At 46.4% G+C, this 26,183-nt stretch overlaps 2 protein-coding genes across 6 annotated transcripts in view; one reads left to right on the forward strand and one right to left on the reverse strand.

Moving 5' to 3' along the window:
- TMEM38A (transmembrane protein 38A) overlaps window positions 1-5,394 on the reverse strand; it is a 32,981-nt gene extending 27,587 nt beyond the window's left edge. For all 5 annotated transcript variants that reach the window (XR_014837458.1, XR_014837456.1, XR_014837455.1 and 2 more), the window contains exon 1: window positions 5,234-5,394. Coding sequence is in view for 1 of the 5 variants with exons in the window: in XM_021083580.2 (XP_020939239.1) it covers window positions 5,234-5,357 (124 nt within the window). In the remaining 4 variants the exon portion in view is untranslated. The remainder of the gene's footprint in view (window positions 1-5,233) is intronic.
- A 1,062-nt stretch (window positions 5,395-6,456) lies between these two features.
- SMIM7 (small integral membrane protein 7) lies at window positions 6,457-15,702 on the forward strand. Its single transcript, NM_001244720.1, is given in 5 exon segments — window positions 6,457-6,516; window positions 6,599-6,640; window positions 7,114-7,166; window positions 10,503-10,593; window positions 14,606-15,702. Coding segments are annotated over 5 exon segments (228 nt in total). The 5' UTR covers window positions 6,457-6,490; the 3' UTR covers window positions 14,622-15,702.
- Window positions 15,703-26,183: the final 10,481 nt, after the last annotated feature.

A 26,183-nucleotide genomic window follows, 5' to 3' on the forward strand; every position in this document is an offset into this window, starting at 1 on the left:
GCCTACGCCAGAGCCACAGCAACACCAGATCTGAGCCGCCTCTGCAACCTACACCACAGTTCATGGAAACGCCAGATCCTTAACCCACTGAGGGAGGCCAGGGATGGAACCTGCAACCTCATGGTTCCTAGTTGGATTCGTTAACCACTGAGCCACGACAGGAACCCCTATCTATTAATTTTTAAAGAGAACAAACAGCCAACATATAAACACAAGGAGCTGCAAATCACATTTCAGTTTCTCTTGAAAAATGAGTTCTGGAGGTCCCGTCATGGCTCAGAGGAAAAGAATCTGACTAGGAACCATGAGGATGCAGGTTAGATCCCTGGCCTCGCTCAATGGGTTAAGGATCCAGCAGTGCCGTGAACTGTGGTGTGGGTCGCAGACTTGGCTCGGATCCTTCATTGCTGTGGCTGTGGTGTAGGCCAGCAGCTACAGCTGTGATTTGACCCCTGGCCTGGAAACCTCCATATACTGTGGGTGTGGCCCCAAAAAGAAAGAAAAAGAAAAAAGGAAAAATGCTGGTTCCAGCTCCAATCAGGTGGAAATGTGCATGGCTGGATCTCGCCTGGGGATGGGTCTCACCTGGCTATTTTTTTTTTCTTTTTAGGACCACACCCATAGCACATGGAAGTTCCCAGTCTAGGGGTCAAAGCAGAGCTACAGCTGCCAGGCCTACACCACAGCTATAGCAACACAGGATCTGAGCCGCCTCTGCAACCTACACCACAGCTCATGGCTTCACTGGATCCTTAACCCATTGAGCAAGGCCAGGAATCGAACACACATCCTCATGGATACTAGGGGGTTTGTTACCACTGAGCCACGATGGTAATTTTCAGTGATTCTTTTTTTACAGCTGTACCTGCAGCATATGGAATTTCCTGGCCTAGGGGTCGTATAAGAGCTGCAGCTGCAGGCCTGTGCCACAGCCATGGCAACACAATGTCTGGGGACATTTTTGGTTGTCACAACTGGGGTATGCTACTAGCATATATTGGGTTGAGGCCAGGGATGCTGTGAAACATCCTGAAATTCACAGGATGGCCCCAACCACTGAGAATGAGTTGGCTCTATCACTGGAGTTGAGGTTGGGAAACGCTGGTGTAGAGAGCCAGTTCTCACCTGGGGAACTTTAAAAAAATACAGATACTGGTACCACTCTCTGCGATTCTGATTGTACTGGTGAAGGAGCACTACCTGGACAATAAATCTTAAAAGCTTCCCATGTGAATCTAATGTTGTGACCATATTTGAGAACCACTGGTCTGGAAGGCTCTTTGCCTGGGTCAGGGCTTAAGGGAGACAGGATTGATTGCCACGCACTCATTCATCACTCATTCCTTCAGTCATGCAGCCAGCATCCATGACTTCCTCCCCTCTTCTTGCATAGAGCTGGGGGTCCTAGAAATGAGCCAGACCTAGCCCTCCCTGCCCTATTAAGGAGCTCTAGCCTCTTTTAGTCCTTCATTTCTCAAATGTTAGTGTGTTTACAGGGATCTTGTTCAAATGCAGATTCCGGGTGGGGAACCTGGCAGTCTGCATTTTTTTTTTTTTTTTCTTTTTTGGCCACCCCGAGGCATAGGGAGTTCCTGGGAATTCGGGAACTGAATTCAAGTAGGAGTTCTTTTTTTTTTTTTTTTTTTTGGTCTTTTTGTTGTTGTTGTTGCTATTTCTTGGGCCGCTCCGGGGGCATATTGGACCCCTAGCCATGGTTCCCAGGCTAGGGGTCCAATCGGAGCTGTAGCCACCAGCCTACGCCAGAGCCACAGCAACGCAGGATTCGAGCCGCGTCTGCAACCTACACCACAGCTCACGGCAACGCCGGATCGTTAACCCACTGAGCAAGGGCAGGGACAGAACCCACAACCTCATGGTTCCTAGTCGGATTCGTTAACCACTGCGCCACGACGGGAACTCCCTCAAGTAGGAGTTTTGACCTATGCCACAGCTGTAGCAACTCCAGATCCTTAACCCATTGCATTGGGCTGGGGATCGAACCCTTGTCCCTGCCGCTGCAAAGACACCATGGACCCTATTGCACCACAGCAGGAACTCCTGCATTCTGCATTTCTTAACTAGGGGCCACGATGCTGTTCATCTGAGGACCGTCGTTTGTGCTTCATCTTCATTTGGGATTCTCACTGAAAGCTTGACCCAGAAAATGCTTGCATCCCAGGAAATAAACTGCCCCATGCCTTACAAAAAAAAAAATTTTTTTTTTTGGTCTTTTTAAGGCTGTACCCTTGGCATATGGAGGTTCCCAGGCTAGGGGTCAAATCAGAGCTGTGGCCGCTAGCCTATGTCACAGCCACAGCAATGTGGGATCCAAACCCCGTCTGCAAACTATACCACAGTTCATGGCAATGCTGGATCCGTAACCCACTGAGTGAGGCCAGGGATTGAACCTGCATCCTCATGGTTACTAGTCAGATTTGTTTCCGCTAAGCCACAATGGGAACTCCACAATTAATTCTACTACTTCTCACAAGTGCCTTAAACCTCACTACTGACAAAGTTCTCAATAGCTCTTCACAATAGCCAGGAAAGGCAATCCAGGATTATTTTACTCATGAGGCCATTTCACAGGTGGCTCACTGAAGCTCATGTAAGCAAAGCAACCAGCCTGGTGTTGTACTCATTGCTAGAGGCAGAACTGACTCCCAATTTGAAGATTATTACTTCAAGCTAGGTTCACTCTCAAAATTCTTAATTTCTGAACAAGGGGCCCTGCAGATCCTGTAGCTGGTCCTGCATCAGCATATGGGTTCTAAGAAGAAAACTTCAGAAACACCAAACTGGGGGGTTAAAAGCTAAGTCCAATGCCTCCCTTTTCTTTTCTTTTCTTTTTTTTTTTTTTTTTCCTAGGGCCACTCCCATGGCATATGGAGGTTCCCAGGCTAGGGGTTGAATTGGAGCTGTAGCCATTGACCTACGCCAGAGCCGCAGCAATGCAGGATCCGAGCCACGTCTGCAACCTACACCACAGCTCATGGCAACGCAGGATCCTTAACCCACTGAGCAAGGCCAGGGATTGAACCCACAACCTCATGGTTCCTAGTTGGATTCATTAACCACTGCACCAGGACGGGAACTCCCAATGCCTCCCTTTTCTAAGGGGAGGCATGTACCCCAGAGCAATTGTAGTGATACTTGGGATAAAGCAGACCTGGTGTTTTGGGTTTTTTTCCACTTTTTTGGCCACCCCTTGGCATAAGTAGTTCCCAGGCCAGGGATCAGATCTGAGCCGCAATTGCAACCTGAGCCACAGCTGTGGCAACACTGGATCCTTAATCCACTGTGCTGGGCTGGGGATTGAACCTGCCCAGTGCTCCCAAAATGCCGAAGATCAGGTTGCGCCACAGCGGGAACTCCAGACCTGGGTTTGAATCCCAACACTGTCATCTACTTGGGACCACAGACTCATTGCATATGTATATTAGTTTAGCCTCTATTTCCGATTCCCCCAGTTATGAAAGGAGGGGGTTGAACATTGAATGGGGTAAAGGGATCTCAACCTTGATAGCATACAGCATCACTGGGGGGAGGGGAGCTTGAAGCAGGAGCATGCCAGGGTCCTATCCTAGATATTCTGATCCAGGTGGTCTGGAGCAGAGATGAGGTGGGGATTTAAGAGCCCCCAGGGGCCTCTAAGGTGCAGCTGGGGTTCAGAACCATTGAACAACCTTCAGGAACCTTCAGGCTTTGGTACTTCAAGTTCAGATGATTTACTCTGTGAGTCCAGCAGGAATGTCCCAATCCCTCCCACACCCTCCCAGCCAGCCCAGAGACCTCTTTCCTTCCAGAGAGTTGTGTTCTACATCTTTATGGGGCTTCTGCCCTCCACAATTTTAGATTTCCCAATGTGTATTAGGTTCTGTACTTGCCCAGGGGACTGGCCTGAGCCACCAGGAATTCATCTGTAGGAAATACAGCCCCGTGTCAGGCTAAGGCAATATAAAGCTTATTTTGCTTTGCAAAGCAACTGCTTTCCAGAAGAGCTTTTAAAGAAATAGGCTCTGGCATGTGGATGAACTAAAATAAAATGGAAAAAAAAAAAACACTTGGCAGGCAGAGTATGGTCCTATTTGCATAAGACATGTATTTCCATCCATAACTACAGAGGTATACATGCAGAGAAGAGAGGTCTGGAAAGGTGGCCACCATGTCAACTGTAATCATCTCTTTTTTCCTTTGGGCTTTTCAGTTTGATTTTTTTTTAATATATATGAGCGTCTATTTTTATCATCTTTTTAGAAAAACTATTTCCACTGAGAAGAGAATATAGGGGTAATTTACATTTAAACAGGGGAGAGGTTCACAAAATTTGGGGTAATGGGTCTTTTTTCTAAAGCTAAACCCTGTTGTCCTTCTAGTTTGCTGGTGTGCTAAAATTATTAAAATACTAGGAAAGGAAAAAAACCACTCCCTGAATCTTGTATAAAAATACAAGGCATTTTTAAGGAGGCCATCTGCCATCACAACCCTGGAAGCTGGGTCTTCCAGCGCAGCGATTCTCCTTGAGGGTCTGCAGCTGGTGGGAGGAGGCTGACCCCAAATCACCCTGCCCTAGGGCCAGTACTACTCAGTAAGTGCAAAGGATCCGGACCAGAGCTGGAGGAATTCCCGCCGGGCTCGGAGATCTAGCACAGCTTCGGCTCCATGGCCACAGCAGGGAGGGGGCACCGGTGTCACTTTCTCTGAGCCTGATCACAGCCCCCAGCACAGCCGGCCCTTATATAGACACTCAGCTGCCGCTCCGGCTTCTCACGCCAAGGGCAAGGAGGGAGGTCACGGCTCCGGGCAGCCAGGACATCTGGCCCGGCCGAGAGCGCCAACCCCCGCCGGTGCCCTCACCACGACCTACGACCCTTGCCCAAGCACACGTGACCCTACCCAGCAGGACCCCAGACCTTCTCTCCTTGCTTCCTCCCCAGTACCTGCTCCCCCTCCTTTGAACAATCACTTTCCTTCCCTCTGGCTTGCATCAGCTTCCCTTCCCCCAGCCCCGCAATCCCAGGGGCTTCTCCCCTTGCCCTCCCTCCAGTCCCTACCCTCTTCCCGCTCCCGAATAGGAGAATCTCACGATCCCGGCACCTGCCTGCTCCCCCGAACCAGGCCCTGGGGCTGTCCCCTCCCCTCCACGATCCAGGCCTTTCTCTTCCTCCAGACCCCCAGGGTTTACCCCCGTCCCTTTAATGCCAGCCCTCTCCAGCCCCCAACCCAGGCTCACCTGGCTCATACTTGAGGTAGATAATGGAGACGATGAAATAGCTAAGGTCGAAGACAGGGAAGAGGGGCACCCGCGAGAAGCTGAGCGCCAGCTCGCCCAGGCTCAGCGCCGAGAGCAGCTCCATGGCGCCTGACGGGTCGCACCCCAGCCCCCGGCCGGGTGCGTCCAGCTGCCCGAGGCCCGGCGAATGCGCCCCGCTGCTGGACCCGCCCCCGCCCGCCAGGCACCGCCCCCAACCCGGCCCCCGCGGGAGAGGAGGGGCTACCGCTGGCTTCGGAGCGGGTCTTGGGACAATCCTGTCCTACGGAGCCCTGTCGGTCGAGTGTCACACAGTCAGTCCCTTCGGCCATCACGACCCCCAGCCCAGCGAAGTGGGCTTCGAGGGGTCCTTGTGGTGTGTGAGTTGGGCAGGGGAGCTGTCTTTGTAGGGGGACGAGATTCGCTCAGCACAGGGCCCAACAGGCAGGATGGATCATCAAGGACCGGTTCCCGTGGGGCTCGATTAGGACCCTCGTCTCTGTGGAGCCCCTAGATCAGGAGGACCTCCGTCCCTCGTGGGGCCGGATCAGTTGTGAACCCCATAATCCCGTGCACCAAAGGGCCCCTTCAGTCAGGACCCCTGTCGTCTATAAAGCTGTCATGATCTCAGCCCTCTGTAAGTCATGACATCTGTCCTCCACAAGGAACCCCGTCTTCCAAGGGAATCGGTCAGTTGGGACCCCTGCCCCCGGTACTGCCCGTCTAGTGTGGGATCCCGGCTCCCGTGGAGCCCGGGAGGAGGCCCTTTTGGAGTCCAATCAATCTGGGCCTCCATGCCCTGGAGAGCCCACTCTGTCAAGACCCATTCCCCTATGCAGTTCAAGGATCAGGGGACCGTGTTTCTCCAGAAGCCCCATCCGAGACCCCAACCCCACAACAGAAGCTGCTGCTCTAGTTCTCCAGCGCGCTGGTCCCTCAAGCCTGCGCGACTGGCTCGCAATTGGTGAACCAAGTCTGCCCCCAGATGGCTCCGCCCCTGGGAGACGTCAGGACCCCGCCCCGCCCTTTCTTGGTTACACTCTGGACCTCCCCAACAAGGAGCGGCGCTCTCTCTTTCTGAAGGGGGTTTGGTCTACAGCAGGCGGGACCCTGACTGCCTTGGTCTTTGATTGGCTCAGCCCTTGCCAGAGCTGCTTCGAGATTGGTCGGCTCGTGTTCCTCTCCCCTCCCTCCCAGAGGCTTCCGCTTCCTGTTCTGACGGACACTCCGGCCGTAACGATGATCGGGGACATCCTGCTGTTTGGGTAATTAGGGGGACCGGAAGATTGGGCCAGAGGGCCCGACGGGGTGAGGGGCGGCCCATGTAACCGTATTCTCCCTCTGCAGGACGCTGCTGATGAACGCCGGGGCGGTGCTCAACTTTAAACTGTGAGTAGGCCGCGTTGGACCGCAGCTCCATCCGGGGGACCCGTAGCCCCGCCCCCGAGAGCTTGAGCCCTTCCTACGCCGCGGGCCCTGCCCTCGAGTCCCAGCCCTCTGGCCCCGCCTTCATTATGGGCCATCCTCCTGTGACCCTCCAGGCCACAGCGACATGAAATCGGACTCTCCTGAGATCCCTCTGCTCACAAGCACGAGAGCCTCAGGCCCATCACCCAAGAATCTCTTAGCCCTAGCCTGTACCCTCAACCCCGCATCTGGCACCTTCGGACCACCCTCTCCACACCGTCCGTGGCTGCAGGCATAGCTGTGATGGGCGGGGCAGGGAGGATTATTGAACAGCGAGGTCACACAGCAAATCAGCGGTAAGGTTAGAGCTCCCCTCTGAGCTGGGAGTCAGGGCCCGGGGACTAAACGGTTTCTTTGTCCTGTTGAAAGTAGACGCTGTCTGCTTCTCCTTATAGGAAAAAGAAGGACACGCAGGGCTTTGGGGAGGAGTCGAGAGAACCGAGCACAGGTAAGGCCTTCTTTCTGAACTCTGGAATTGGTACATTTCAGCGAAGACAGTTCTTTCGCACCAGTTTTCTTTTTAAGTATGTGTGTGTGTGTGCGCATGTGCGTGTGCATGTAGTGGGCCTGAGTTTGTGATGTTCCTTCTATCCACTTCTGTCACCCGCTTCTTTCTCCTACCAGACCTCCCTGCATAGGTCAGCACTTATCTCACTTATTACAGTTATAATTTTTCTTTATGTGTGCTATCATCTGGTAAAGTCGCCCCTCACACTTGACCTTACACTCCAGAGAAGAGGCTCCAGCTTGTTTTGGCTCATCTCTGTGTCCTTGCAGTGCGAAGATTCCCACCATGAAGGAATGAATGAATGAGTGAATGAACAGCCTCACAAATAGCTATTATTTTCAGCATGCTGTGGACCTGTTTGTTTAATTTTCAATTAGATTGGTTTTCAGGTAAATCAGGAGATGTCATGTAAAAATTCAGAGGTCTGATTTTTAAGAAAAATCAGAGCACTCTACAACTGAGTTCAGGCGACCTTTTGGCACCTATTGAATGGGAGTCGAGATGCAGGACCCCACTGAAGCAGGGCATGTGACCTCTACCTCAGCCCAGCCCCAGCCCTCTTATTTTTATGTCATTCCATCTGCCCAGCCCATGGAGGCCCTAGAATTTATACCTCCTGCTGAATTGATTTGTTTAACTACTTGGAGTCTAATGGGACCTGTACATGCCTGTTGTATCCATTCATTTGTTTTCCAAGCATTTATTGAGCACCTGCTGTGTGCCAGCCACTGTGCTGGATGCTGGGGGCCCAGCAGGGCACAAGACAAATAAAATTCCTGCCTTTGGGTTGCACTATCATGGGGTGGAACAGACACTTCTGAAACAAAGAACAGACAGTGAAGGAGAAGGTGTCAGGTGAAGATAGTGATGGGGTGGCTGCTCCGGCTGGGTTGTGTGGCAGGAAGGCCCTCTGAGGAGGTGACACTGCAGTCAAGGCAGTGGGTGCTGTGATGGAGTGTTGCACAAGGACAGTAGGAACCCTGAGGAGCAGTGAATTTGAAGATGGACAGCTCTCCTCCCTGGCAGCCTGCTGGGTAGTAGCTGCCTCGTTAGGTGCTCCCTCTGGGTGTTTCACTCCACCTCCATTCTAAGAAGCATTCCCCCCCCCCCCCACCTTTTACAGGAAACTGAGGTTCAGAGATGTGGCCCATCATGTTCACGGCTACACAGTTCACTCATTCATTCATGCATTCATTCAGCAGCTGTATAGATTGCTTACCCTCTACATGGAAGGCACTGTACCATCCCCAGCGGCTGTGGACTGTAGATCTGAATTGGAACTGTGGTGGGTTGGAGGTTGGGCCTCTGGGCTTGGAAGTGGTGGGTGCATTGGTGACAAGGATGGTCAGAATGGTGGCTTCTCTCCAACTGGGGGCTCCTGCAAGGCTTTCAGGCTGGGACTCTGTGCTGGCTGCTGCCCCTGGAGATAATGCTCTTCCCACTCCATCCTCTGCCTGACTGACCCCTAATACCATAGTGGGTGCATTTGTTGAGAGCTTCCTGTGTTCTGGGCACTGTGTTAAGGCCTTCCCAGTCCCCCATCATCTCCATTTATACAGGAGGAAACTGGGGCACCTAGAGGCGCAGGTCACTTGAGCAGAAGGGCAGTAAACTCCAGCCCACATTTAAGGTCGAAGTTCCAGTACTTTCTACTTTCTACTTCTGACCTCACCCCCCCTCCTGACACATGCCAGCTCAGGGTCCCCCATTGTAGCTCTTATGGCACTTGTTATGGTAATTATGAGGTGTGTGGTTACTTGTTTAGTATTTGTTCTCCTGTGGGCAGGGGCACCCACCTCATTCCCCTGTATCCCCTGAACTCAGATACTCCCTGGAACAAGTGGCTTTTAGTCAGCATTTGTTGATGGTAAAAGAACCTGTTTTGGTGATCCTAGGCTCAGAGAAGGGCCTTGCCAGGCATTACTTTGCAGACATTTTGAGGATGGACCTCCCTCTGATATTTGCAGTCTGTGCTGGGCCAGCAGTTAACATAGGCTATGCCATATGTGGCTAATCGCGTGGGTTGGACAATTCTAGACTAAACTGTTTTCAGCAAGACCTCGTGCTGATCATGCACTTGGATGGTGCAGCAGTGCCAGGCAGCTGTCATGTTGTATTGCTGTGGAAGTTTCTGAGCTCCTGCCTGGTGTTCCAGCCCTGATCTGTAGATTGTACTTTGGGTTAACACCCTTATAGATTACCTAATTTGTATCCGTTTATTTCATTCTGGAAGTCTCAAGAGGCTGGGCAATGAATGCAAAACACTAGAGGAAGGTTCTAGGATCCAACTCTCTGGCATCTTAATGTATCAAACTGCCTCTTCTTGGAGTAGTTTCTATTCCTTGGCATCAGAGGGGACTGGAGTAAGTTGTCACCAAAGCAGAATTCCCATTATACTTGCCTGATTACTATGCTTTTTCAGTTGTAAACCCTGAAAACCAGCTCAAAGTGGTTAAAGAAAATTGAAATTTCCAAGGATAGAATTGTCCTCAAGCAACCTAGATTCAGGGCTTAAACCAGCCTTCTAGCACGTGACCCTCTCCAACTCTCTTTTTCCTTCTGGGTTGTCTTTACCATCAGGCTGGCTTGTGTTGACAAGAGGTGATACTAGAGCAGGGCTTGGCACATTTTTCTGTAAATAAATAGTTTAGGCTTTGTGGGCCATACAGGCTCTGGTGCAACAACTTCCTAAGTCGAGAGCAGCCAGGGACAAGTGTAAATGAATGGGCATGCCTGTATTTTACAAAACTTCATATATGGACACTAAAATTTGAATTTCATGTAAGTTTTGTGTCTCACAAAGTAACTTTGTTGATTTTTTTTTAAACTATTAAAAAATATAAAAAACATTCTGTGCTCATGGGCTATACAGAAACAGGTAGCAGAGGCCAGCTTTGGCCCAAGGACCGTGGTTTGCTGACCGCTGCCTAGAGGACTGGGCTTACCTCTTCCCAGCCCAGCAAGCCTGGCAGAAAGCAAGTGCCTCTTTCCCAGTATTCAGTGCAAAAGTCCCAGGGCTGACTCATTGGGCAGACTTGGGTCATGTGCCCTTCCCTGAGCCAGAGATTAGGGGCTTGGTGCTGTCATGGGTTTGGTCAGTGACAGCTGTAGCCCCAGTATGGAGGGTTGGGAAACAGGCAGCCCAAAGGGAAAGCCACACTGCCACTGGAATTTGAGGACAGTGGGTATGGGCCAGGCAGAGACCACAGAAGCACACTGCGGCTGTGACAATAGAAATGTTAGCACTGCTTGTGAAAATGCTTTCTGACTTTCCAGGTGACAACATCCGGGAGTTCTTGCTGAGCCTCAGATACTTTCGAATCTTCATCGCCCTGTGGAATGTCTTCATGATGTTCTGCATGATTGTGTAAGTCCAGCCCTCCTGTCTCATTCATTGTCATTATCCTCAATGTCATTCTCTAGGATGACATACCTGATGGTCATTCTCGGGCCTCTTTACTTTTGCGTCATGCTTTCTGCCCTCAAAGGAAGAACTCTCCACACTAGAGAGGAAATCAGAGTCTGCAGGAGTTAAACTATGTCACCACAGTCCAGGCTGGAGCTTCGATTGGGACATGGCATTCTCCAAATCCCAGCTTTGCCCGGTCACTTGGCAGGAGCTGCCAAGAGAGGCCTTCCCCTGAACCCACGGCCCCTTTACCTCTCACCAGCTCTGTTGTCTTAGCCTGTGCTCTGTATCTGCCAAAGTGGAAAATACAGCTTGAACAGCTGGCATGCTGCTGAGTCTTGCTCCCTCCCTGCTGGAAACCAGCAGAAGTATATTCAGAAGTATATTCAGTGTATTTTATTTAACCTTTATTTTTATTTATTTATTTTTTGTTGTTAATAGGGCCACACCTGTGGCCATATGGAGGTTCCCTGGCTAGGGGTCCAATTGGAGCTATAGCTGTTGGCCTACACCACAGCCACAGCAATATGGGATCCAAGCTGCTTCTGTGACCTACACCACAGCTCATGGCAACACTGGATCCTTAACCCAATGAGTAAGGCCAGGGATCGAACCTGCAACCTCATGTTTCTAGTCAGACTTGTTTAGGAACTCCTGTTTAACCTTTTTTAATGCCTATTTTTATTTTCTCATTAGGCTAAAAAAATCCAGTATGCCCTTTCAGTGTCAGGGCCATAATTCCAATATTGCTGTTCATGAATTGTGAGACTCAGAGAAAAACACAAAAGGAGACTCGGGTTCTAGGTCAGGCTGGGCCCATCCCTGTCTGCTTCCCCTAAAGATGAAGAGAATGAAAAGTTGGCTGGGCCAAGTCATTGAGATGCTTAATTTGTGGTTGCTGGGCTGTCCTTGTGCCAGCCCAATGGTTGGTTTGAGGGGATGATTCTAGGGTTTAAGAGATTGAGGGGGGAGGGGTTTTTGTGTCCATGGAAAATATTTTAGATCCCAGAATGATGACTGTAATGTACACCCAGAGAGGCCCTATTTGGGAGCTTGGATGACGCCTGCCTAGTTACAGAGGGCTCATGAAGATATCAAAAAATTTGCATGAGAGTGTAGGAAGTACAGCTAGTCCTCATGGGAAGTAGAAGCTTTAGGGGCTTCTTTAGCCTTTGTCTCTTTAGATTCCCACCCATCCATTCATTTATTTACCACTGTCTTTTGACGGCTGTGCTCTGGGATTACGGTTGAGCCCAAAACAACCACAGTCCCTGCCATTAGCAAATACACAGTGTAACGGGGACATAAACAAATGGGGGAGAATATCAATTGTGAGATGGAGAATGGGTCAGGGCTTCCCCCAGTTTAGGAAGGTCAGGGAGATGCTTTCTGAAAAGGTGCCATTCAAATGAAATTAAGACCTAAAGAACCAGCGAGTTCTCATTGTGGCTCAGTGGGTTAGGATTCTGACATAGTGTCCTGAAGATGTAGGTTCAATCCCTGGCCTCCTTCAGTGGGTTAAGGACCTAGCATTGCCACAGCTGCAGTGTAGGTTGCAGACATGGCTTGGATCTGGCATGGCTGTGGCTGTGGTGTAGGATAGCAACCATAGCTCCGATTCGACCCCTAGCCTGGAAGTGTCCATATGCCACAGGTGCAGCTGTAAAATGAAAAAAAAAAAAAAAAAAAAAGCCTAAAGAATGAGAGGAAGCCTGCCATTTGCAGAGATGGAGAGAGGCATGGTAGCACCAGAAACAGCATATGTGAAGGGAAAAATTTAGTGGGTTTTCATCATTTGGCTCTTTTCTGTCCCTTGGCTTCATCATTCCCTCTTACTCACCTGGCTTCCTTCACTATTCATTTGCAGGCCTATGACCAGGATGGTAGCCTCAGGCTTTGTGACCTCCCTGCTCAGCCCAAGGCTAGTTTAGCCAGTAGCCCAGTATCCTGATTTTGATTTCTAGGAGCATCCAGGTCTACTTGGATTGAGAGTTCCTGATGCCAGCATAACCACTTTGGTCAGGGGTCAGCAAACCACAGCCCATGGGCCAGGTCTACCCTCTGCTTGTTTTCATGAATGAAGTTTTCATGAACGGATCATGCCCATGTCTGTCACAGCCTTTGCACTGCAGTAGCAAGACTGCACCATTTTGACAGGCTTGCAAAGCCTCAACTACTTACTGTGTGGCTTCTTGCAGATCCCTGACTTAGGCCGGCACTTTGAGCACATGCCATGAGCAAAGAAAGCTTTTGTCTGTTTATCTGCTTATCAATTGATAGATTTTTGAGATGTTTCCATCTTTGGGCTGTTTTGAATAATGCTGATATGAACATTCATGTACAAGTCTTTGTGCACTTAAGTTTTCAGTTCTCTGGTGTATACCAGTAGTAGAATTGCTGGGTCATATGGTAACTATATTTATCCTTTTGAGGAACAGCCAGCCTATTTTCCAAAGTAGCTGCAGCAATTTACATTCCCGCGGGCAGTGTATGACAGTTCCAGTTTCCCCACATCCTTGCCAACGCTGGTTATTATCAGTCTTTTTGCTTATAACCATCCTAATGGATGTGAAAGTTGACTTGAATTTGTGCGATGGTTCATGGCATTGAACTTTCATGTCCTTATTGGCCATTATGTCTTTGGTGAAATACCTATGGAGATCCCTTGCCCATTTTATCAGTTGGTCTATTATTGAGTTGTAGGAGTTCTTTTTACATTCTGGATATCAGCCCCTTATCAGATATGTGATTGGCAAGTATTTTCTCCCATTTGGTGGATTGTCTTTTCATTTTCTTCATGGTGTCACTTGTTTTGGTGTCAAAATTCTACAGTTTTGATGAAGTCCAGCGTATCTCTTTTTTCTTTTGTTGCTTGTGCTTTTTGTGTTATAGCTAAGAAATTATTGCCTAACCCAAGGTAACAAAGATGTACACCTGATGTTCCAGTTCCCATTGTGGCTCAGGGGGTTAAGAATCCAACTAGTATCCGTGGAGATGCAGGTTTGAGATAGAGATCTGACTTCATTATTTTGCATGTGGTGACCCAGTTGTTCCTGCACCATCTGTTATTATTTTTTCCAAATAACATTTTTATTTTGAAAAGTGTTTAGATTTATAGAAATGTTACAGAAATAATATAGAGAGCACCTGTATACAATTGACCCTTGAACAACACGGGGGTTTGGGGAGCCCACCCTCTCCTCAGTCAAAAATCCAAGAATAACTTTACAGTCGGCCCTCCATGTCCACAGCCCTGTATCCACAGATTCAACCAACCTTGGATTGTGCCATACTGCAGTGTTTACTACTGAAAAAAAAAAAAATCCGCATAGAAGTGGGCCCATACAGTTCAAACCCCTATTGTTCAAGGGTCAGCTGTGTCTCTTTTTAACAACTCTATGGTTTTCCCCTTAGGCCTATGTCATAACCCCCTTAGGCCTATGTACCCATTCCCAAATTTCATGGACCCTTTATACAGTTTATTGGCCTTTTCTACTCCAATTTTTCTCCAATGGACAGAGTTAAGCCTAGTAATTGTCTACCCACAGGTCTTTTTTCCAAGGCATATGGAAGTTCCTGGGCAGGGCTCAAACGTGTGTCACAGCAGTGACCCAAGCCACTGCAGTGATGATGCCAGGTCCTTAACCTCCTGAGCCACACGGTAACTCCCCAAAGGTCTTTTTTTATTTATGATCGTCACCACTGGCTTGCGGTAGTGGAGAGTAGGCTAAGATAATTTGTTCCAGATTCATAGGAAGTAGATACTTTTTAAAAGGGTTACTTTTTTTTTAAGTGTGCACTTTGGGAGTGTTGATTGTGTTTATATTGTGTGACAGAAGAGTTACTTGTATAAACTCAGAAAATTATGTAAAATAATCTGAATAATAGTAACCAGAAAATATTTCCAGAAAGTATTTTCATAGCAACACTTTCCATTCTCATGGATGTGTCTTCTCTCTGACTCTTCCAGGCTCTTTGGCTCCTGAGCTCCAGATATGGAACCAGGAACACAGCTTCTCAGATGCTGAGTCTCTCTTCCTCTGTTCCTGACGACTTCAAGAATATTTTGATTGGAAAACTGGTGACCTTCCCAGAAAACCCAAGCATGTGGTGGGTGGAAAAAATGTTCAGCAAGATGCACACAGTTTCCCAGCCATGTCACTGTTTTCTTTTCAAAGATATTTTCACTTTGATCTCTGCACTGAAATGCTGTCTACTAAAAGAGTTTGAGGAGGGCTTATGCATGGGGCTGTGATAACTGGCATTCCCCAGAGATAAAAGACCAAATCTAGATTGTTTCATCAGATCAGAATCCCTCCTTTACCAAGCTTTCACTGGAACCCCATTTCTGGGTGTTTCTTGGTTTGTTTTTAATAACCATACTAACTGGTTCAAATTATACAGATTTTGAAAAATATTTTTTATCCACGGATTTGATGCAGAAAGGTTGGCCTTTAAGTTTAATGCACCCTCTTATGGGGCTGCATTTATGAGGAACAAGCAAGTTCAGTGTTGCTGGGTCTGGGTCCAAACTTCATCCCTATTCCGACGGGCTCTGCTCAGTCACTCTGTGCCACTGAGGTTGTCCCCAGGACTTGAAGGGTGAAGTATAACTGATCCCCACGGAAGAGAGGTATAGAACAGTTGGCAGGGAAGGATGGGGATTTTATGAGAAATTTTGCCTTGCTTTCAAGCCCTCTATTAAAGTAACTTTGGGGGCCATTCATTGTACAGTTTTTAGAATGATTTTTGTGGTGATATTGGGACCCAGTCCTGAAAGCTTGGGTTTTTGGGGTGTGCTTTGTTGGTGGGTAGTTTCAAGGTTGCAAAACAGTAAGCCTCATTTGAGGAAATACAATATTTTGCACAGAAGCTTCTTGGAAGGAAGTCCTGGTTTAATTGCCAAAATGACATGCTGGTGGTCAGGGCTCAGATTCCACAGGTGTTGGATTTGTTTGTTGTGGTTTTCGAAATCCTGACTTGTAGGTAACCTGGTGCGAGGAAAAACAAATAGGCAGGCTTTTAGAACTAAATAGCATTGAAAATAAAGCTTGTTTCAAAAAAGGACTTTTTGTTTATACATTTTTTACCCAAGAAATTGGCTTTTTTTCTTTTAAATTAAAAAAAAAATCTTTTTTGTTACTTTTATTTAGTTTTTTAAAAATTTATTTTATTAGAGTTCCTGCAGTGGTGCAGTGGGTTAAGAGGCCGGCATTTTCTCTGTGGTGGTGCAGTTTCAATCCCTGGCCTAGCCCAGTGGGTTGGAGATTTGGTGTTGCTGCAGCTGTGGCATAGATCAAAGCTGTGGCTCAGATTCAGTCCCTGGCCCAGGAACTTCCACATGTCATGGATGCAGCTGAAAAAGGAAAAAAAAAATTATTTCATTGAAGTACAGTTGATTTAAAATATTGTGTTAGAAGTTCCCATTGTGGCTCAGGGGGCTAAGAAACCAAGTAATATCCATGAGAACTCAGATTTGATCCCTGGCCTTGCTCAGTGGGTTAAGGATCTGGCATTGCTGTGGCTGTAGTGTAGGCTGGCAGCTGCAGCTCAGATTCGACCCCTAACCTGGGAACTTCCATATACTTCAGGTGTGGCCTTAAAAAGAAAAAAAAAAATGTTAATTTCTACACAGTAGTAGAAGTTGACTTTTCAATTTGAGTTGTTTCAAATTACACCATGGGAAGCACCTAGGATTCATCTATTGTGGAGGCTGTCAAAAAGTTAGACAAGAGGCAATGTTAGGTATTTTTTTTTAATAATGATTTTTATTTTTTCCATTATAGCTGGTTTACAGTGTTCTGTCAATTTTCTACTGTATAGCATGGTGACCCAGTTACAAATACATGTATACCTTCTTTTTTCTCACATTATCATGCTCCATCATAAGTGACGAGGCATAGTTCCCAGTGCTACACAGCAGAATCTCATTGCTAATCCATTCCAAAGGCAGTAGTCTGCATCTACTAACCCCAAGCTCCCAATCCATCTCACTCCCTCCCCCGATGTTAGATATTCTTTTTCAGATTTTGTTCACTAAATGTTGGGCAGGAATTGGGCAAATATGATTGTGACAGGCTGTTCTGAAAGAATTGAGAGTTAGTAATAATGGTGCAGTTTTGCCAGACCGGGGTCGAGTACATTTGTCCTGCTGCTCAGATCATTCATTCTACTTCATTGCTTCTGTAATCTATTTCCTTGTCAAATCTGGGCTGAGCCTTACCCCATGGTTTGTAAGTAGCAGGGCATGGGGCTGCTGAATTGAGTTTGGTCCAGGCTGGTGTTCTTGTCAGCAGAAACAGATGTGCCAAGATCTTGGCCGATCAGTCCTCAAGCCATATGAATGGTGTGAGGAAACCTCTCTGCCTTATTCAGATAAGCACTGAGGTTTCAATGAGGCGAGGCATTTGTGTGTCATGGGAATGAATTGAGCGCAGAGAAGAGAATGCTGTTGTTGAGATTTTGTTTCAATAGTTTTATTTTTCTCCAGAGAACTGTTCTCTCATTGTCAAGTTCTTATAAGCAGTGGAGCTCTGGGAGATGCATATCAAAGGCTGTTGTACATTTTTAAAGTGGCAACACATGGGTGTTTAGGGAGCTTTTCAAGAACCCTCATTGGCACCAAAGGTTATCCGAGTTTGAGTTTGGGCTCCATGGGTCCCACAGCATGTAAGTGCTCATGTTCTGGGTCAGTTAGATGTGAGTTCAGGAGTTACCATTGTGGCTCAGTGATTAACGAACCCAACAAGTATCCGTGAGGATGCAGGTTTGATCCCTGTGTTCGATCAGTGAGTTAAGGATCCGATATTGTGGTAAGCCGTGGTGTGGGTTGCAGACACGGCTCAGATCCTGCGTTGCTGTGGCTCTGGTGTAGGCCGGTGGCTACAGCTCCAATTAGACCCCTGGCCTGGGAACCTCCATATGCTTCAAGTGTGGCCCTAAAAAGCAAAAAAAAAGTTGTGTGTTCAAATCCCATCTCTTCTTCTTGCTGATAGGGCCTTGGCTGATGGCTTTTCCTTGCTAAGCCTCGGTTTCCATGTCTTTAAAATGGGCCTAAGGAATTCCCTGATGGCTCAGTAGGTTGAGGATCCGGTGTTGCTATTGTTATTATTATTATTATTATTATTATTATTACAAAATAGGCCTGAAAGTCCCACCTGATAGGGTCGTTGTAAGGTTCAGTGAACTTAAAAGTGGGCCAGATGCTTGACCGGGTGGCGTCTAATAAGCACTCAGTATGGGTGTCATCACTGCTTGAATTTTCTCTCTTGCCTACATTCATTCCTGCAGTCCACACGCAGCATTCCTGCTGTTAAAGAGCAATCACATCATTTTCAAAAATTGGAACCACTTTCCAACAGTGGATAAAGCAGTTTGGGTTCGTTTTCTCTTTTTTTTGGTTTGTTTTTAATTGAAATATAGTTGATTTACAATGTTTCAGCTATCCAGCAAAGTGATTTAGTTTTATATATATATGTTGTATATATGTTCTTTTCCTGATTCTTTTCCACCATAGCTTATCTCAAGATATTGAATGTAGGTTTCTGTGCTATACAGTAGGTCCTTGTTGTTTATCTGTTTTATATGTAATAGTGTGTGTCTGCTACTCATCAACTCCTGATTTATCCCTTTCCCCTTGAGTAACTGTAAATTTGTTTTCTATGTCTGTGAGTCTCTGCTGTTTTCATGTCGGCATCATTTCCTTCTTGTTTTCTGGGCTGCCAGAGAGGCTTCGTGGTTATCATTTTTAATTACTGTGCGCGCCAATAAATCCCTTTTTAACATTGGCCCTCTCGCTGGCCCTCTCATGTGTACTTTGAACTTGTACTTTGTCTGCTGTTATAAATGCCACTGCGGTCACCATCGTTGTGACATTTGCTGGCTTCCCTCACTGGTACTTCCCAGACTACGTGGAGGCTGTGTGTTATGTACCATCACTGTAACTCTAGTGGCTTTTGTTTTGCTTCATTTATTTATTTTTTTTATTTTTTACTTTTGTCTTTGTAGGGTTGCACCTGCAGCATATGTTGTGGCTGGCCAGTGCCACAGCCACAACAACGCCAGATCTGAGCCACATCTGTGACCCACACCACAGCTCACAGCAATGCAGGATCCTTAACCCACTGAGCAAGCCTGGGAGTCGAACCTGCATCTTCATGGATGCTAGTCAGATTTGTTTCCACTGATCTACAACAGGAACTCCTGTTCTGTTTTGTGTTAAAGTGTCTTAACTACCAATGCGCATTCATTGTAGAAGAATTATAAAATATAGTTTTGCTGTAAGGGAAAAAAATCGCCCATAATCATGTTACCCCAGAGAGCATCACTGGGTACACATTCTTCTGGCTCTTTGTCCACATGTGCCTTGGATATAGAGGATACCTTTGCTTTATTCAGATGATATCTTTGTATCTTCTAGCTTGCTTTTCTCATCTGAAACTATGACCACACATTTCTGTATTTTCCCTAAATATCATTCTTAATAATTGCAAATAAGCCATTGTAAGGACATACCATAATTAATTTACCTAGTCGCCTGCTGATGGAGACTCAAGTTGTCTCTAGCCTTTGTCTATTATAAATAACACAGCGATGAACTTCACAGTGTTTCATCCCTAATTTACTTTAAAAAAGAGATCCAGGAGTTCTCGTCGTGGTGCAGTGGAAACAAATCTTACTAGGAATCATGAAGTTGTGGGTTTGATCCCTGGCCTCGCTCAGTGGGTTAAGGATCCGGTGTTGCTGTGAACTGTGGTGTAGGTCGCAGTCGCAGCTTGGATCCCCAGTTGCTGTGGCAAAGGACGGCAGCTGCAGCTCCAATTAGAGCCCTAGCCTGAGAACTGCGGGTGTGGCCCTAAGAAAGCAAAAAACAGCAACAACCAAAAAACAAAATAAAGAAGAGATCCGTACTCAGGAGTTCTTGTGTAGCACAGCAGGTTAAGGACCTGGCATTTTCACTGCAGTGGCTTGGGCCACAGTTGTGGCTTGGATTCCATCCCTGCCCCGGTAACTTCCACATGTCATTGGTGTGGCCAAAACAACAACAACAAAAACCAAAGATATAAAAAGGAGATCTATACTCAATATCTTATTATAACCTTATAATGGAAAAGAATCTGAAAAAGAATATGTGTGTGTACATATATATGTATAATTGAATCATTTCACTATACACTCGAAACTAACACTATATTGTAAATTAACTATACTTCAATAAAAAAAAAAAAAAACTGTTAGCAAAAGTCCACCTTAAAAGATAGGATGGTAAAATCATTAAACACTACAGAAAGTTGCAGTTTAAAAAAAGAGAGAGAGAGAGATCCACCTTGACAGCTTTAGGCTAAGAACCCCCACCCCCAAAAGTATCTTAGACTACTCATTTCTTTGTCTCTATTTATGTAATGTTCATTCGTTCCTACATATGTGCTTATGCATACATACATATGTACCTACCGAAGAACTTGTTTCGAAGCCCCTATTACCTCTGACAAGGAGCGTTGTTCAGCTTTTCAGTTTGCTTAATCTGTGACTAAGGACAGAGTTTTCAGTTCCACCCAGATAACTGTTTCTTTGTGCAAGTGACAGAACTTGACGTATACCAGCAGGCTTTCCACCTTGGCCTTGGTGGTGAAGATCTTTAACCATTTAGGTAATAAATAAATGCCCACTCCTGCTTGTCCTGGAGCACATTACATAGAGTTGTTGCCAAGGTGAGAAGCTACACCTGGAGAACAAAAAGAAGGTTGAAATTTGCAGCACCAGCTCTGGCTACAAACTGGGTTTCCTATTGGATACCCCCCTTTTGCTTCCTCTACCCTTACCATCTTGAGGCATGGACTCCCTCTCTCCTTTCTGTGGGTTTCTCATTGCACCTCAGCTCCAGATGACCTAGAGCAGAATTTGGCCCACTACTTGTTTTTATTAATAAAGCTTTATTGGTACCTAGCCATGCCCCTTTGGATATATGTTGTCTATGGCCTAATTGGCTATAGTGGTAGAGTTGACGACAGAGACCAAAAGTATTGCCAATCTTGGGGGAGTTCCCATTGTGGCTCATCAGTAGTGAATCTGACTAGTATCCATGAGGATTCGGGTTCAGTCCCTGGCCTGGCTCAGTGGGTTACTGATCCATTGTTGCTGTGAGCTATGGTGTAGGTCACAGACATGGCTTACATGTTGCTGGTGTTGCTGGGACTGTGGTATAGGCCGGCAGCTACAGCTCCGATTTGATCCCTAGCCTGGGGATTTCCATATGCTGCGGGTACAGCCCTAAAAAGCTTAAAAAAAAAAAAGGCTAAAATGAAATAAAAGTATTGCCAATCTTGCCCATTTACAGGACAGATTTTTCAACCTCTGAGTTTAGGGGTGATGGAGAGTCTCAAGGTGCCCCTTCCTCCCAAAGCCACTCAGGTGAACTCGTCTGCATGCCTTGTGGTCTGGATTGTAGTACAGACATTGGCAAACTTTCTGAAAATGGGGCCAGCCATTTGTATTTGAAAAGTCAGCGAGGCATTTCCTTTTCATGTCAGCCATTTTATTATCTCCTTCTTAACCAAATTTGAGTTTGTGAAGTATTTGACAGACCTCCTGATGTTTTCCTGCATTGATGATGAAAGACATGTGCTGGTTGTGTATAAAGCCAAAGGCATGCTATTAAAAAAAAAAAAAAAAAAAAAAATGTAAATTCTACTTGGGGAGTTTGTTTTTGCCTCCATTCCCTTGATTTTCATTATTATGCAGAGGAAGGCACTTCCAGCCCCTTTAGTACTTTTACTAAAAAAAAGTTCTCAAAAAAAAAAAGAAAGAAAAGAAAAAAGGAGTTCCCATTGTGGCTCAGTGGGTTAAGAATCCTACTAATATCCATGAGGATGCAGGTTCCATCCCTGGCCTCGCTCAGTGGGCTAAGGATCCAGTGCTACCACAAGCTGTGGTGTAGGTTGCAGACACGGCTGGGATCTGGTGTTGCCGTGGCTGTGGTGCAGGCCAGCAGCTGCAGCTCTGATTCAATCCCTAGCCTGGGAGCTTCCATATGCTGCAGGTGTGGCCTTAAAAAGAAAAAAAGAATGGAGGGAGGAAGGAAGGGACATTCTCAGCAGGGTTTTGTGAGGCTTAAATGAGATGATGTCTTAGTCTGCTCAGGCTGCCACGACAGTGTCATAGACTGGGTGGCTTAAACAATAAACATTTCTCAAGAGTTTCTGGGGGCTGCAAGTCCAAGATCAAGGTGTCAGCAGGGTTCGTTCTGGTGCGGCCTCTTTCCTCAGCTTGTGGAGGACCACCTTCTTGCTGTGTCCTCACATGACCTTCCCTCTGTGTGAGCATCCCTGGGCGCTCTCTTCTGATGAGGACACCAGCCATATTGGACCAGGGGCCCAACCTTGTGACCTCATTTAACCTTAGTTACCTCTTTAAAGGTTCTATTTCCACATACAGTCACACTGGTGGGGAGTCACAATATATGAATTTGGAGGGAAGCACAATTCAGTCCATAATAGATGGTCCAGGGTGGCAAAGTATGGCTTTGACTTAGCTGCTTGGGGGCTCAGGCTGAGATTCTGTGTTTCTAACCAGCTCCCAGGGGATGCCTGTGCTGCTGGTTCCTGGACCACACTCTGAGTAATGAGGGCCTCTGTCATCTGTTCAGTAGACACTAGCCACCTATGAATATTTCAATTTCTATCTCAGCTAAAATTAAAAACCCATCGTCACAAGTAGCTGCATTTCACACACATTTCCATTGCAGAAAGTTCTAATTGGGCGGCTCTGCCTCTAAAAGAGGAAGTGGTAAGCATTTTAAGTCAGGGTCCACTATGAGTTTCCCTATGGCTATTGTGATAAATGGCCACAAACTTCACGGCTTAAAACAATACATTGAGGAGTTCCCTGGTGGCTCAGCAGATTAAGGATCCCGTGTTGTCACTGCTGTAGTACGGGTTTAGTCCCTGGCCCAGGAACGTCTACATGCTGCAGGTGAATCAAAAAAGATAAAAATTAGGAGTTCCCGTCATGGCTCAGTGGTAACAAACCTGCCTGACTGGTATCCATGAGGATGCGGGTTAACTCCCTGGCCTTGCTCAGTGGGTTAAGGATCCCCACATTGCTCTGGCTGTGGCATAGGCCGGCAGCTGCAGCTTCGATTTGACCCTTAGCCTGGGAACTTCCATATGCCTCAGTGCAGCCCTAAAAGGACAAAAATAAATAAATAAAAATTTAAAAATAATAATACATTTGTTATCTTAGAGTTCTAGAGGTCAGAAGCCCAGAATGGGTCTCACTGGGCTAAAATCAAGGGGTTGGCAGAGCTAGTTCCTGCTAGAGGCTGGAGGGGTGAATCCATTTCCCTGCCTTTGCCAGTTTCTAAAGGCCCCCCATATGCTTGGGCCATGGCCCTCTCCTTCATCGTCCAAGCCAGCAATGGCTGGTTGATTCTTTCTTATGATGCCATCTTTCTGATTCTGACTCTCTGCTCTTCCCCATTTAAGACCCCTGTGGTTGCATCAGGCCCCCTTATTGAAAATCCAGGGTCATCTCTCCATCTTAGGAGATGGCAGCTGAGTGAGAACCTTATTCCCATCTGCAATCTTGATTCTACCTTGCCATCTAATACAGTTTATTTACAGGTTCCTTGGATTAAGACCGGGATGTTTTTGGTAGTTGGGGGAGGGGGCCGTTATTCTGCCAGACAGTAAATATCTTTGGCCCTCAGACAACACCATCTCTTTTTCAACTATGCAACTCCCATTTACCACACACAAAACCACACTAAACTCACAGGTCTGGCCAAGCGATTTCTTTTCCTCTTTGCATCTTTAACTTGCTCACAGAAAATTTCAAACACAGACGAAAGTAGACCAGTGCAGAGATTTCTGTGTATCCATCAGCGCTTGTTTTTTAAATCTTTGTCATACTTTCTCATACTTGACTAATTGTCTATACTTAGCAAATCTATTACTCTTATAATCAGGAAAGAGAAAAAAAAACATAAAGAATTAAATATCAGAGTGTCCAGGAAACAGGAGGAAAACCAACACTACATTTTGAAATTAAAAAAGAAAAAAGATGCAAGAGCTCCTGCTATGACATAAAGGGATCGGTGGCATCTCTGCAGTGCCAGGACACAGGTTTGAGCTCAAGTGGGTTAAAGAATCCAGTGTTGCTGCAGTTGCAACTGTGGCTTGGATCTGATCCCTGGCCCAGGAACTCCATATGCCTCAAGGCGGCCAAAAAAAAAAAAGGGAAAAGGATATAAATAGAGTTCATGGAACCTCCATCCTTTTCTGCACCTGTCATCCCTTAAGCCTGGGAAGTAGGCAGAGCTCAGGTAGGCAAACAGGAGCTCAAATAGGATGGGCTTGGGTGGCTCAGTCCCTTCGAATAGAATCTGCTTGCTTATTTCTCCTAATCTCTCCTTGTGAAACTGCACTGGGATAAGAGAATCTTGTCCAAGCCATTTGGTGTCATAATAATCCACTTCTGAGATTTGTTTTAAGGCAAGTAAACTGTAGTTGCCAGGATGGTGGGGTGGGGATGAGGGATGAGTGGTTCTCAGACTTGACCACTTTGCATCAAAATTGTGCTCACACTTGGAAGTCCATGCCTCAGCGACCTCGGGGAGCACACTGAAGGCCAGAGGGAATTTTGTCTTTTTTTTTTTTTTTGTCTTTTTTAGGGCTGTATTGCGGCATATGGAGGTTCCAAGGCTAGGGGTCTAATCGGAGCTGTCGTTGCTGGCCTATGCCAGAGCCACAGAAATGCCAGATCCAAGCTGCATCTGTGACCTACACCACAGCTCATGGCAACGCCAGGTCCTTAGCCCACTAAGCGAGGCCAGGGATCGAACCGAGTCCTCATGGATACTGGTCAGATTTGTTTCCAGAGCCACAATGGGAACTCCTACCCATCTTCTTCCTGTCTTTATGGATTTCCCTGCTCTGGACATTTTATATAAATGGAATCATACAAGCTGTGGCCTTTTGTGTCTGCTCTCTTTCTCTCAGCATAATGATTTCAGGGTTCATCCACATTGTGGCCTGTGTCAGTGCTTCATTCCCTTCTATGCTTGAGTAATATTCCAGTGTACAATGTACTCTTCATTTATCCAGTGACCGGTTGATGGGTATTGGGCATTTGCACATTGCGCCTAATAGGATAGAGTTGCCATGGACATTTACCTGTACAATCTGTGTCACTGCACATTTCCAGTTTTCTTGGGGTGATTTGTAAGAAAGGAATTACTGAGTTGTGTGGTAACTGCCAGGCCTTCTTAAAACCACAGTCTGGACCAGGCAGGGTGTGGCTTCCCCTGCATCCTCTAGGCCAAAGTGAGTTGCATGCTCCACACAGAGTCAAGGAGAGGGGCCGACGCATGGGTCTGACTGTCCGGAGGGCCCCATCAGGGTCCTCATGTTAAGCCCTTAGAGTGGAACCTGACACATAGTAGGTACTTAGTAAATATTACTCCCTGTAATGATTCTCTTTCTTACTAATAATAATACAAAAACTGGCGCCTTAGGGGGAAAACACAAATGGTTTGGACTTAGATGGACAACCATCAGTCGGCCTGATGATAAATCCATCTTTAGGATTTTGGAGTTTATGATTACATTTCAGATTAGCAGTACCTGAGTCAGAAGGCGAGAACTAGAGGCTACTAGAGGTCAGAACAATACTAGGTCCAGGTGGGATAATCAGGAGGCCTCACATATTCGGTCTAGAAGATGTGGAACTTCAGGCAAAAGTGTCAGAATCAAAATCACCTGTCACTTTGCCTGTCAGCGATAAATGTTTTGGTCTCTTCCAGTATTTTTTCTATGAATTATGTGCATTAGTATATATATATTTTAATAAAACAAATTAAGAATGTAATATATATAGTTTATGTGCCGTATTTTATTATTTAATATTCAATTGGGAGCATTTTTCCATATTATTCAATACTTTTTTTTTTTTTTCTTTTTAGGGCCATACCAAAGCATGTGGAAATTCCCAGGCTAGGAGTCGAATCAGAGATACAGCTGCTGGCCTATGCCACAGCCACAGCAATGCCAAATCCAAGCCGTGTCTTCGACCTACACCACAGCCTGTGGCAACACTGGATCCTTAACCCACTGAGCAGGGCCAGCAATCAAACCTGCGTCTTCATGGATACTAGTCGGGTTCATCTCCACTGAGCCACAACGGGAACTCCCTCCTGCTATACTCTGCTTGGAAGTATAATTATGGTATTGTATTGATGAGCCTCTAACCTGTTTTCAGGTTTTTGGCTTCAGAACTTGCTTTGTGCATGTGTGTATCCCCACACTTGGAGACATAATAAAAATTGAGTTCTCTTGCCCATGTTTGAAACTCTTCCTAAAAGCAGTGACATATTCAAAACCAGTTGAAACTGGCTTCCTTTTGAAAAGGACTTTTTGCAAAGCCAAGCAGAACTCTGAAACCTATCTTTAGGTAATTCTGAGATCACTGATACGGTTGAATGAGTTAATACATGAGCGTGTTTTTTTTAAATTCCCACCAGACCGTTAAACTCAGCAAACATATGGGTCCAA

This window comes from Sus scrofa, chromosome 2 (genome assembly GCF_054392235.1).
Source record: "Sus scrofa isolate SSC_HxYL_T2T_F1_AM1 chromosome 2, Sscrofa_HxYL_maternal_Yorkshire_Landrace_v2.0, whole genome shotgun sequence".
NCBI classification, from domain to species: domain Eukaryota; kingdom Metazoa; phylum Chordata; class Mammalia; order Artiodactyla; family Suidae; genus Sus; species Sus scrofa.